Source organism: Typopeltis vanoorti, chromosome 12 (assembly GCF_054136105.1).
Source record: "Typopeltis vanoorti isolate ZY-2024b chromosome 12, IOZ_Tvanoo_1.0, whole genome shotgun sequence".
NCBI lineage: Eukaryota > Metazoa > Arthropoda > Arachnida > Uropygi > Thelyphonidae > Typopeltis > Typopeltis vanoorti.
The window spans coordinates 89,992,961-90,006,632 of record NC_143560.1 but is presented as its reverse complement, the minus strand read 5'-3'; the positions used below and the strand labels follow the sequence as shown (position 1 = coordinate 90,006,632).

The 13,672-nt window shown below is 38.6% G+C and overlaps 1 protein-coding gene across 1 annotated transcript in view; it reads right to left on the bottom strand.

Annotated features, from left to right (window-relative positions):
- LOC150100991 (A disintegrin and metalloproteinase with thrombospondin motifs like) overlaps window positions 1-13,672 on the bottom strand; it is a 56,633-nt gene that overhangs the window by 8,639 nt on the left and 34,322 nt on the right. Inside the window, exons 7-9 of the mRNA XM_090401957.1 lie at window positions 5,881-6,088; window positions 5,649-5,775; window positions 1,213-1,377 (exon numbers count right to left, since the gene is read on the bottom strand). Coding sequence (XP_090258083.1) covers window positions 1,213-1,377; window positions 5,649-5,775; window positions 5,881-6,088 — 500 coding nt within the window. The remainder of the gene's footprint in view (window positions 1-1,212; window positions 1,378-5,648; window positions 5,776-5,880; window positions 6,089-13,672) is intronic.

The following is a 13,672-nucleotide window of genomic DNA, read 5'->3' as shown; positions in this document are numbered from 1 at the left end:
TGCAGCACTCGAGTGAATATTACCAGTATTAAATATACAATTCGCTGTTAGCAAAATGAAAACTTTCTCTTAAACTTTCCACATAATAGAAATTTTCATGGTTTACATCGCATCCAAGGATGAAATATTAAATCAAATGAGTCGATATTGAAGTGACAAGAAAGAAGCAAATAAACTTCACAAAAAAAGGCAATTGCGCCACTTTTATGAAGGAAGCACGCTCTTAACCTCTTGCTCTAACTCATCCAGCTGTAAATCAACTAATCTTTCAGTTCATCCGGTAAAACTGAGAATATCAATTTCAGCATTAAGAATATCAAAATGCCGAATATTGATCCAAAACTGGAAAGGACCACATAAAACGTTAAGATAATTCGCATTTTTAGAAGTTAAATGTTTGCTTCGTACAATCATTGAGAGAGCGACGAATTTCATATTATTGTCCTTCTCTGGTATACGCATATTCAAGACAAGTCTCTTATAACTGGACGAGTTTAAAAAAGAAGCAATAAATCAACAACGTACTTCTAAGGCCAACAACAAATACGACTTCAGATTTTCTGTTTTCTGAAAAAGGAAACGCACTTCCACATGCATGGATTAGTTACTGTAATTCTGAGGGATGCGGCATCTGTCCGTTCAGATCATCCCATTTTTTGAGGAAAAAAACTTATATTTATTATAAGTTTACAAAACTGTAAGAAAAACAAACATCGATTTACCATCGTAGTCGGCACATTGAGATAATTCCAAATTTCTTCACGTTCTATGGGAAAAAATTTCCAGTTTTCGATAGTACGGTATCACGCCATCTGCTGCCTAATTCTTTTTTTTTAATAGGAAATAGGAAGACTTTATTATTTTTTAAACGCAACAGCTTCTCACATTATTCTAACATCTAATTCAACTTAGCATCAAGTTGTTTCATCTCAAAGTTTGATTGCTAAACCGTTTTCCGATCGGTCGATTGCACTTACGACTGCATGTTAAACACAATTGAACTACTGTGACGTCGCACAGTTATGCTGGCTGCCTCATTTACGAACAGCGTGTAAATAGACATCCTAAAGATATAATTCACGTAGATAATTATATTAGTGAGCTGTATCGCCGGATAGAATCCTGCTGCATTTATCACGACCCCGTCGGAAACTACTCAAGCAGAGTGATTCCCACAATATCATTATTATCTAATGACAGGCTTGTACTCACTTGAGGAAGTGTTTGAACTGCTCCACACTGCACGATGACCACTGGAACCCTCTCTCCGTATGGCGCAAGTCACTCATGATAAATCCATCTTCCCAAGGGCAACGAGCAGCTCCTGGACCGCCAAGGTAGCTGGGAGGTGGAGACCCGTCATGCACACAACCTAAGCTAACGGGAATGAGGAGAAACAGATACGATAATGTAACATAATAATCATATAAAATCTTCTCAAACACATTCACTATGAAAAAAAAAAAAAGAATGATAGCAGATGCATATTTTGTATCGTGTGATAGGAGGGGAGGAAAAAGTTACTCATTTAATAAGTTTTGAGACAAGTCTTCTTGAAATTGAAATATTATGTTTCAACATCACGCATAGAAAGTTCTTACTACAGGTTGTGGAATATTTTAACTCATCCTACTGTATTTTATTAATATTCTTATCTCGTAATGGCAGAAGCATAACGAATCAAAAGCAAGTTTCAACAGCTTCAATTTTATTCTTATCGAAAAAGAAATGCATGTATTAACTTCATTTGCCATGTAGTTAACCAAATAGTTTCATTCAAAATTTCTCATCTTCATACCATTTAAGAAATAGGCGGCTTGAAGGTGCGCATTGTAATTCTCAAAGATTTTAAGTAGGATTCGATCGGACTGCGTTGGTTACGATTAACCAACTCAACCAGGTTGAACTGCTTATATTTGCGTGTGTTCCCTGGTTGGTTTTATGGGATGATTTACAATCGTTTTCAAATTCAACAGACAGATCCGTTTACTGCAAGACTGAAACAGAAATAGGAAACTATAAGATACTCTTGATGCTATCTTCCTCCCGCACGCACGCACTCCATTTTATTAGACGTTTTACCTTTTTTTTAAATACTATATAACGTATTAATAGCACATCATCTCAAAAATTCTATATAGAATAAAAACAAGCATATAAAATTCCTAAAAGTTTCAACCAAGAAAATTTAAAAAATGTAAAAATATTTCTGTAGCTTGATTAGCGAAGTGCTTCGCGTTTTTATGATGAATTTCATTGTCCCAGGTGAGACCTCCCCCCCCCCCCCATTTATTGGGGATTCTGAAGTGGCTTGAAAAAAAGTTCCATGTTTGGTCTCTAGAACAGGGCCTTCTGGATTATGTAAAAAATGAAAATTAAAGTAGAAAAAAAAAAACCTAGCGTATTAATGCCAACACAGGACGTTGACAACATTGCGTGCGTGGAAGCCGCATAAAATTATGGTTGATGATTGCACAATTCCTGAAAAAGATTAATAATAAACAAACAATTAAGTAGCGATTTTAAAAAAAATGGGATACATTCTAATAAGCAGCAAAATTCATTTTCTTAGGATGAAATTTTGGTAGTTATCCGATAAATTATATTTTCATAAATTTATTTAAATCATCTGATTTATTTTAATGAAGGGTTCGCGAGCGGCTAAACTCGTCAGCTTTTGCTGCGAATTGATGCTGGAACAGGATAAAAATTCATCAATACCATATTTTTCTCAGTAGATGGTTTAATGTTCAGGATTGTATTGCACCGCATTCAAATAAATGAACTCTAACACTTCACTTTTCTGATGTTTTTTTGCTCTATTGAACTAACTTTTGTTAGCCAACACTCACGCCCAATTCAGTTCAAATGTCAGTTCCTGAGAAGTCCTGATATCAGTTTCGGACATCCTTAATGTTTAGCAAACTGGTCATCGCCACCATCGTTCCCTCCTTTCGGTTCAAGACTCGTCTACCATTTACACAGATCCGAATACCATTTAGCAAACCAAAGTATTCCTAATTGAAATAGTATTTTTGACATCGCACCTCAAGCATATTATTACAGAAACCAGTTTTCGACTTTGTGCTTTATCCCTACGTCAGGATTAGCACATGAGGTTCGTCTCATACGGAACTGGTGCGACTTTTCTCTCCATCAAAACAAACACTTATGGGAGAACACGCTTAATAAACCTAATGCAGGAGTGTGAATACTGGATAGGAAAACCGGAAGTTTTTTTTTTATTATTATTTATAGAAAATCGCTTTCACCTACACACACATAAATGGAAGGCTGTCCCGAAGAATAGAAGTAGTGAACAAAGAAAAATTTCTACTAAGAATTTAAAGTTCGACTATGGATTGGTGACGAGTGGCTTCTATTCCTTAAATTTAGAAACGTAGGGCAATTAACGATGCCAATTTCCGTAAAATGTGGATAAGTTGAAATACCTTTGAAGAATGAGAGGTTTAATCAGCCTAACTGCTCTTTTCTGAACGAAGAGAAAAATTCAGATGGGAAAACAAATTTTGATAGTTGGATGAATTAGCAGTGCGATATAAACCAAGGGAGCCGAAGTGCCAAAAGGTGTGCGCGATCATGGCCACATTGTTCTTGGGCCAAGAATAGTGGCATGCGCCACCATTTTCCGTAAAGACTTTAAGTCTTAAGCAATATTTTAATTGATGGTTCCTACAGAAACGAGATCCAGATGACTACTTTCTTCGCACTCTACAAAAATAGTCGGCTCTTAATTTTTTAACGCAGACTTGTTTAAATAACTATTCCTGATAATGTTGTTTAACACTGCAAATGGTTTTATCGAGCTTAAAACAAACTCCGATGCTAACCCTTTACTTTCTGCCACATTTTGAAAATCCTAGAACACATGAAACAATGGAGAACTTACACCATTAACATCAAAACACATCAAGTTTTAATGACGCTAAGCGGCCAGTCTACGAAATATGAGTAGAACATTTTCGTATAAGACGTTTTTTTTTTTTTTTTTAAATCAAACAAGAGAAGTGCACTATATACTGCCATCAGCAAAACTACATCACATTTACAATCCGTTCAGAGAGCACACTCTATCATCACTTGCTAAGTTTAAATATAAAGACCCGTCTAAATCGTTCCAAGTATTCGGCTAGAGAGAAACGTAACCGTTATTTGTAAGAAGATACACTGAAATAGGTCATCTCACTCAAAATGAGTCCGTCAGCTACGTTAACCGAGAGATGGGCAAGACTGTCTGACGACTGACACGTGGAATTCATTTTCATACTGAGAGGTGTCCAAATAGAGTGCCAAGATGAAGAGCCGTAATACGATACCGGATATCGATTTTTCTTAAAAACGTTAGATCATAATGAAAACCACAAATGCAAGCAGTAAGAGCCACGAGTATAATTGTGTAGATGTAAAAGGGTTGGGGGAAATGAAGACTCAAAAGCGCTAACAAGGGAAAAGAAAAGAAAGCTACTGCTTGGACACGATGTAATGATAATTTATATTAGCTATTAGGAGATTGTTACAGGATGCATCTTAAAGAACTCTGTACCTTTAAGAACCAATACACGGAGATTTGTGAAATTAGTTGTATTTCACCTAACGAATATGATAGAATAAGATCAAGAGAAATTTTTCCCAAAGATCAAAAGGAGATGGCGAATGTTTGTCGAAATACAACAGTTGCGCTGAAAGAGTTCCAAGAATGCGCAACTAAGAAAGAAGAGCAGTGGTCAACACAGGCTCCCCCTAATGAATTTAGCCATGCGTGTGAAGTTAATTGCAAGAGGAATATCAATACGTTCTACGCGGGTAATTTCACATGAATCGAGGACATTTGTGTAGTAAACAATTTGATTTACCGCCAAGACAACCCAATCCACAGTTTTCATCAGCATCTCTTTCAATATACTTCACATGTTAGTTTACCTATTCGATAAATGGGACTACAAATCCCTACTAATTATTTCCTACAGAATGCCTTTCGTACAGCACCACAACATTCTTCACCACTATAAAATAATATCCTCATAATATCAAAACCATTGTTTCCCCCAAACGCGTGCAAGAGGGCAGTTCGAATTAAAGATTTAGCCAAAAGATCAAGTGACTCAACAAAATCCTCAAATATTCTTCTTCGGTAATAGTGACGTTTGCTAAAACGACAAAGAAATCTCCGACACAAAACCAGATATGAAAAATGCCTAAATCGGAAAACGTGCCTCGTGTCCAGTTTTAGAACATAAACATCAGATCAGATACTGAAATCTTTAGAGCGAGAAAAAAAAACTAGATTGGGTCCAGAACATTCTATTAGAGATGCATGGAATCTGTCGTAATCGTACTGTTGATTTTTTAGAAAGGGAATAAATCGAAAGATATCTCAGAGATCTGGCAATTGTTTTTCCCCAGTTCTTCTTGCTCATTAAATCTGCAAAGCCCTTACCACATTTCGTTTATAAAGTCAAACTTTCAGGCATTTATAGTAAAACGAATTTATAGACATGTAATCATGTGACTAACATTCTTTCAATAAGGGTCTTTTGAAGTGACGGCGGAACATTAACCCAAAGGTCATTTCTAGATTTAAATCAGGAAAGGCTTACTTAACCTATAAATTAGTTACATTCACTCACAGATGGCCGACCTCGTGGGCAGCAACGATGATGCCACTGAAGCCTCCACTGTCTTCGATAATAGCTACGCTGTTGACCTTTTCTAGTCGTTTGTTCACCACACAGGCTCCCCCTACATACGCGAACCCTACAGGAGAAAAAGAAAAGTGGTTATCTATATGGAAATTTCATGACCATGGTTGGATTATTCTACAAGATTGTGAAATGGCTTTCACTCCACCCCCTCCCCTACCTGCTGTTCCTCGACTGCAACGCCCTCCTTCGTATTGTCTTCGGCACATATCTAACTTCGTAATGACCACGGCGACATCGTAAGACGGTAGCCGATCTTCTCTGTACAGATATTTGCCCATGTCGGTGAGTGCAGCCGCAGCGTCAATGGCATCGTGATTGGGATGAGAAAGTCGATTCTGCTCCAGATAGGGGATGGCGTCTGGGTTCTAAGGAGGAAATGATAGAAGTCAGCGCATCGTAAAATTGCGAAGAAAGAACATAATTGCATGAAACCAGAGTTATTAGAATTTAAGAATTATTTTAAAATGTTTAAATTTAAAAAAAAAAAAACGACAATTTCTTTCCTTTTCAGTTTCAATTATTGTTTTAAAAGAACATCGAAATGTTATTACGATCACACAATATCACCGATTTAAGGAATTACAATAACTAAATATTTTTTTATTTAAATCTAACGTTATACGCGACTTTCGCCAAGTTATAAACGCATGTTTCTAGAGCGGAGGTATTAATAATAATAACAAAAAAGGCAGCTCAGACAACTAAATGAAAAAGCTTTCTTGAATGTAATTCCATCAGTTGCACCAGAGACTGTCTGGAATAGTCAACAAGCATGTACACTCGATAAGTACAAGCACAACTTGTACTTATCAAGTGTACGTGATAATCCTAACGACTATTTCTATAAATACTCGTTAGGATTATCACTAATCGTGTCACACAGACCATGCCATTATGTTTGCATCTTCTTTCGATTGCCAGAATGGTATTTAAAAATTCACTCTAATAGCTGTACTAAAGAGTTGAAGTCCCTTTGAAGTTTAGCGCAGCAAATTGATTGAGCAAGCGTAAGGCACGGAGGAAGAAGGCAACCTAATTAAACATTTTAAAGCCAACGAAATATAACACAGAATAAGTGAAACTAATGAGCAAAGTTTCCTACTGTTTACGTTATTTTAAATATTTCATCAAAAATATCGTTAAGGATGAAAAGTTCATCTCAGTTTGACTCGCAAGACCAGAAATGAAATATATTGTATGCAATGAGAACGCAGCAATGCAACGTGGACAACAGAATTAACTCATTACTTTTAAAAATATTCTAAGAAGTTCATATTACTACCATTATTTTTCTTAATGCGCATATGAATTGCACATCGTAATAACCGTCATTCAAAATTTAACAGTAATTAAAACAGCTAAGGTCCCAAAACTTCCTAACTCTTGGAAGTTTCCTCGGTAAACACTTACTTGTCAACCAATTACTTATCTATTTAACTAAATATCAATATACGTTTAGGTAAATAATTATCAATGGCTATGACGTGATTTATTTACATTTCAGGAAGGCCTTTGACATGTTCTGCATATATGAACCTGTTAATAGAAATGCAAATGGCGCAATCTTCAATTTTTTTTTTTTTCCAAAATCGACGACTCTCTTACGAAATCGCATACTGCTCAATTATCTCTTATCGTGGATGTACATACGATTCTTAATTGATCAATAAAACTCCCACGCATTTATCAGGTCTATAGTTTTCCATTTTATACGATGAGTCCACTTATGAATTCATTATTATCCACGCAAATCTCAGTAACTCGAAAATAATCAGAAGCGGTTCAATTATTTCTGACATAAATTTAAAATTTGTTTACTATTACGGGCGAGAACGAAGAAGGAATGGATTTTTTGATCTGTGTTTGATGGAAAGGATTTGTACAGTGCTGATGGACCATCAAAATGGGTTTGGTATTTACCGTATTTGCCGACGTATAAGACGCACTTTTTTTTCTTTGAAAATAGGTCTGAAAAACAGGGTGCGTCTTATACGCCGATACTCAGTTTTTTATTACTTTCATTTCTGGAAATTTTCTCTGTTCCGAGTTACGCGATTTCTTCCTTACGGTGTGGGAGAACATTCCAGTTACGTAGAATTCAGTGGATGCGAATGTTGTCGCGGTTGTTGTGAACGGTGATAAATTTCTGCCGTTAAATGTTCTCTAAATTTCTTTGCAAATTATGACTGAAAAATGTCGGCAGTGCTACAATATCGCATACAAGCTACGTGTGATTGCGTATGCTAAAGAACATGGAAACAGGGCTGCAGAGAGGCATTTCAGGCCACCCCCAACTGAGAAAATGATAAGAACTTGGCGGAATCACGAAGAGGATCTGAAAAAAGCAACTCACAGTAAACATAATAAATTTAGTTTAATCCTTTATCCAAGTGTGTGCAAACAAAGTTTGCGCCTGAAAATATCTTCAGGACTGAAGTAAGGTGGTGCAACACCAGGCAACTCCGAGCAAAGGTGGACCAAGCTCTCATCACTCCTTGTCTCAGTATCTCCCATTTTGCAAAGCACATCTCCTTGCGGACATGTATGTTGTTACCCCTGTTGGCAACTTGTATAGGTAAATATGACCTCTCCTATTGCTTCTGCTTTAGTATCACCACTTCTGGGTCTGGCTCCCACTGACGAGACCTCAATAAAGGTCGAAACCGGTCTGGGTAGTGGCCCTTCCCTTAATGCATAGCAGTATATATGTCCGCAAGGAGATGTACTTTGCATTATGGGAGATACTGAGACAAGGAGTGATGAGAGCTTGGTCCACCTTTGCTCGGAGTTGCCTGGTGTTGCACCATCTTACCTCAGTCCTGAAGATATTTTCAGGCGTAAACTAAATTTATTATAGTCTAACCAAGTGCAAAATAAACTTCCAACATCTTTCTCTAAATCCAGAGTAATTCAATAATAAGGTGGTACACCTGTTGGCAACTTGTATAGGTAAATATGACTTCTCCAATGAAGTTCCGAGGCTCGGCTATTGCTAATATGAGTACGATCTCTCAAGGTTTTTGCCTTAAGGGAGCAATTCGAGTCTTCGGAGAAAGTGTTCTCCGGCACGGCCCGGTGAAGGCTTTGTCGGTGAATGCTTTTCTTCGGAATTTGAGCGGTTCTACTCGGTGGTGGTGGTAGGTGAAAGGCCATCACTGAGATGGACGGTATTTCGTCCACGATTGAGTGGCCTAGGGATCGTCCGAATTTTTAGAGACGGCTTTACCTTTAGATAAGGTTTTGATCAGTACAGACGTGTTTCTCAGTGCTCGGTTAGTGGTGAAGTGTGGATTTTGATGTGCCATCTCATAGTGATAAAAGAATGCATATCAAGTGTCGTGTCGATAAGCAGAATGACTGACTGATTGTGGAGCACAAGGTAAGACTTTGACTTTTGATACAATTTACCTGCTATAGCTTCGCGTATTTAACCAACCCTCGGTTTTGCTGGCAGTCCTCTGTGGCTGCGGGATTTCTACTCGCACTCATACGCAATTGAATCGGTATGAGCCTGCCTGACCTAGATGTCGTCACTGATTTGCTCGATGAAGAGCCGGCTCTCATGCTCATTAATAAACTTCAAAAGAAGTTCAAGCTGAAATGGCCTATTAACATGATCGATAACATCGTCATTGAGTCACTTGACAAAGGGCTAGCACTCACTTTCGTCAAAAAGCTTCTAAAAAAATTTGAACAAGAATGGCCGGGCTACTTAAACTTACATTCTTTATCCGGGGACGATGGTGAGGAAAATGAAGACTCTCCTCAAATGGAGGAAAAACTCAATCTAGTAGTCTCTGACTCAAATCCTTCTGATCAAGGAGAGACTCACGCTCGTAAGAAGTGAAAAACTCTCGCGCCTGAACCAACAGTTGATGTTGGTATGGAAAGGTGCCACCGATTATCCTAAGGGAAAAGCAGAGATCGACAACACTAAAAACCACCATGGCTAACTTGCAAATAAATTTTAGATCGGCTAAAAACGTTGATGAGGGCATAAAAATTCAGCTCGCCACGGTGGCTGATTATAGAAATCTTACAAAGGAACTGGACGCAAGAAGAATACAATATCATACATTTTCACATGATCCGAAAAAAATCTGAAAGTGGTGCTCCGAGGATATTGACCAGGACGAAATAGTCACTGACCTCAACTTGCAGGATCTACCTCCCATAAAGGTCAGTAGACTGTTTAGATCAAATACGATTCCTATGCCTCTGGTTGAGATACACAATATTTGCAATGATATATACAATTTAAAGTCAATCTGTGGACTTACCCCAGAACCATTGAGAAAGAGAGCATTTTCTAGGCAGTGTCACAGATGCCAAAAATTCGGCCATGCCCAGAAGCTATGCAAATCCCAGTACAGATGCCTAAAATGTGGCGAGAATCACCCCACAAACACTGCACCAAGCCAAAATCCACCCCGGCTAAGTGCGCTAATTGTGGGGATCCTCACCCTGCTAATTATAGAGGGTGTATACATCACCCCCAAAATAGATGGAACGATCCAAATAATCAATCTACCTGGTCATCTAGTGCGAACGTTCCTGAAGTTCAGGCTTCTCAGTCCTCCAAGAGTGAGAACATGATTACAGGTGCTCGCCCACCATTAACTGAGCCCCTTAAGAAAATGAATCTTCAACATCAAGCGAGAACATATGCTGATGTGGCCCGCTCCAAACAGATAGTAGAAACCAAGAACCTGGCTAATCCACATTCAAATCTATCAGCTGTTATCACCTCTTCTCTTGCAAATATGCTGCAGGATTTCAGCAACTCAAATCCATCACTAAGTGTTACAAAAAGATTCTTACAGCAAACCCAATCCATATTATCTGCACTCTCTGATGCATAGGAAAAAATCACCCCAGATACGCTTAGGATTATCGCTTGGAACGCCAACGGTATCAAAACCAGTGTTGGAAATCCAGGAATTCAATAATTGATTAGAAATATGTCTGGATTATATCTATGAAACTCACCTGAGACCTGCTGACAATCTAAAAATCAGAGGGTATCAGGTTTACAGAAACGACAGACTTGACTATAGAGGTACAGCCACCCTTATCAAAAACTATATCAACCATCATTCAATAACCAACCCTACAACCACCAACCTCGAAATCACAGGCATTAATGTCCTCACAAACTCAATTGGAAACCTAAACATTTTTGCTGCTTACAACACTCCATCAAAAACATTGTTGACCTCAGATCTGGATGTCATCCTTGGAGTAAAAGGACTGGTCATCATCGCTGGAGACTTAAATGCAAAACATCCTGCCTGGAACAGTCAATCTACCAACAAAAATGGCCGAATACTGTTTAACTACTCAAGTTCCAATGACATAGCTGTGGATGGTCCTTCTATACCAACTCATATCAGTCCAATTGGCTCCTCGGACGTCCTAGATATAGCTATCCTCCAAAATGTCAAATTGCAGTACAACTTGGATTCACTTGACGAATTAACCTCTGACCACAACCCTATTCTGCTCCAATTAGGCAATCAGAAGGGACTGTTCTCCCCGCCTCACACCTTAATACCTTGGGAAAAACTATCCAATGTGCTCCCAAACTACTTTGGTCCTGTTCCTCATATTAACTCTAAAGAAGACACTGATTCTGCAATCAATAAATTTACTCAACAAATTTTATCCCCTGGATAACTTTTTATCCAGGGGATAAAAAGTTACTCAACCTGTTGAATAGTGCATTGAGAGATACACTGAAGGCCCACAGAAACAAACTATGGGAAGATAAATTAGCTTCCATTTCACCCGGAGATCAAACCGTTTGGAAACTGTTACGAAATATCAAAAATAAAAATAAAACTCTTCCTCCTCTCAAATCGGATTTAGGTATAGTTCGCTCAGCTGCTGAAAAAGTTGAAACTATAGTCAAAAACTTAGAAAATCAGTGTAGTCCATCTTATGAAAATCTGAACTTCAATCATATTTATAAAATCCATCGCCACGTCAGATACGTACTAAAACAGTGTGATACTTGTACCAGCCAACTCACACCTACTTCTCCAGCTGAAATGTATGACATTATAAAGAACGTAAAGAATAAAAAAGCTCCAGGGCCTGACGGCATATCCAATAAAGTTATTAAACTGCTACCCCGAAAGGCCATCTTCAACAATAATAAATGCTATGTTCAGGTTGAAGTACTTTCCCTCTGCATGGAAGTTGGCAGACGTAGTTCCTATATACAAGCCTGGCAAGGATCCTCAGCAGCCTCAAAGTTATCGTCCCATAAGTCTGATATCTAATTTGGGCAAAATAGCAGAAAAAGCTATCCTTTCCAGAATTCAACTTTCAGTAAAAAAATTAAACATCCTTCCTTCAGAACAGTTTGGTTTTTGTCAGTTTCACAGTACCACCCAACAAATTCATAGACTAATCGAATTCATTACCACAAGTTACAATTGGCACCAATACACTGGGAGCAGTTTTTCTTGCTTAGGAAAGGAGACAGACAAATTATGGCACTTTGGACTACTATACAAGTTGATTTTAGCTGGCATTCCATTAGATCTAGTCCAAATTATAAAGCCATTTCTTAGTGGCAGACGAATGCAAGTCAAACTAAATGATATATTATCTACCCAGCGACGAATCTTGGTAGGAGTGCCTCAAGGGTCCCTACTGGCACCGATACTTTTCACGATTTACATGGCGGACATTCCGCACAATCCAATGTCATCTATCATTGCCCTATACGCAGATGACACAGCTATACTAACCAGATCTATTAAACTGCACCTTGTCACCAAGAAACTGCAAGAAAACCTGCAGAGATTAGAACACTGGTTCTCGGAATGGAGATTGCAAGTAAACCCTCAGAAGAGTATCGCCATGCTCTTCACTAGAAACTCAATATCTCCCAAAGATGACATCTTCCTATTTAATAACAAGATTCCCTGGAAAGCAGAAGTCAAATACCTGGGTGTACTGCTGGACAGAAAACTAACCTTCAGTCCACATATAAAAGCCTCATGTACAAAAGCATCAAAAATCATTGCACAGTTTTACCCTCTTATCAATAGGAATAGCAAGCTGGATACCAAAATTAAACTGCTCCTTTATCAGTTGATGATTCGACCCATTATTACTTATGCGTCCCCAGCCTGGAGCCACACCTCAAGTACAAATATCCTCAAACTACAGAGAGTGCAAAACAAATGTCTCCGCATGATCTTAAACGCACCATGGTATGTCAGAAATGTCCAACTCCACCGGGATACAAATATCCCCTAAATCTACTCTTTCCTGCAGTCTTCAGCAGTAAAGTTCTTCTCAGCATCCTCTTCACATCCAAATGAATTAGTGCAACAAGCCGCAAATTTGATGAAACGGACTTCTCCAAATATAGGACACCCAAGGCCATCCTACTTCCAAATGAAGATCTTTAAATCGCACCCACTCAGGCAGATCACTTAGCTCAAACTTTTCCCTACACAGCAACCTTATCAGATAGCAGGGATTATAAAAGCATTTTGCTTCACCCTTATAGCAACGTCTTGCCTTAGTATCTCCACGGTTGGGTCTTCCTCCCACTGACGAGACCTCAATAAAGGTCGAACCAGTTGGCAGCTTGGGTGATGAATGGCAATGCTGTAGCCCGTGAAGTTTTAACTGAGGCTCGGCTCTTGTCACCCAGGGCCTGCGTGGTGGGGTAATGAATGGCAATGCTGTAGCCTGTGAGGTTAACTGAGGCACGGCTGTTGCTGTTACCCTTCCAGATGAGCGTTTCTGACTTTCTGATTCTGCGGGTCGCTCATTATTGGATGATCCGGGGGATTTTACGAGTTTTGGAATGGTATACCACACTTAAACAAAAGGAAACCGGTCTGGGTAGTGGCCCTTCCCTTAATGCATAGCAGTATACATATCCACAAGGTGATGTGTTTTGCATCATGAGAGATACTGAGACA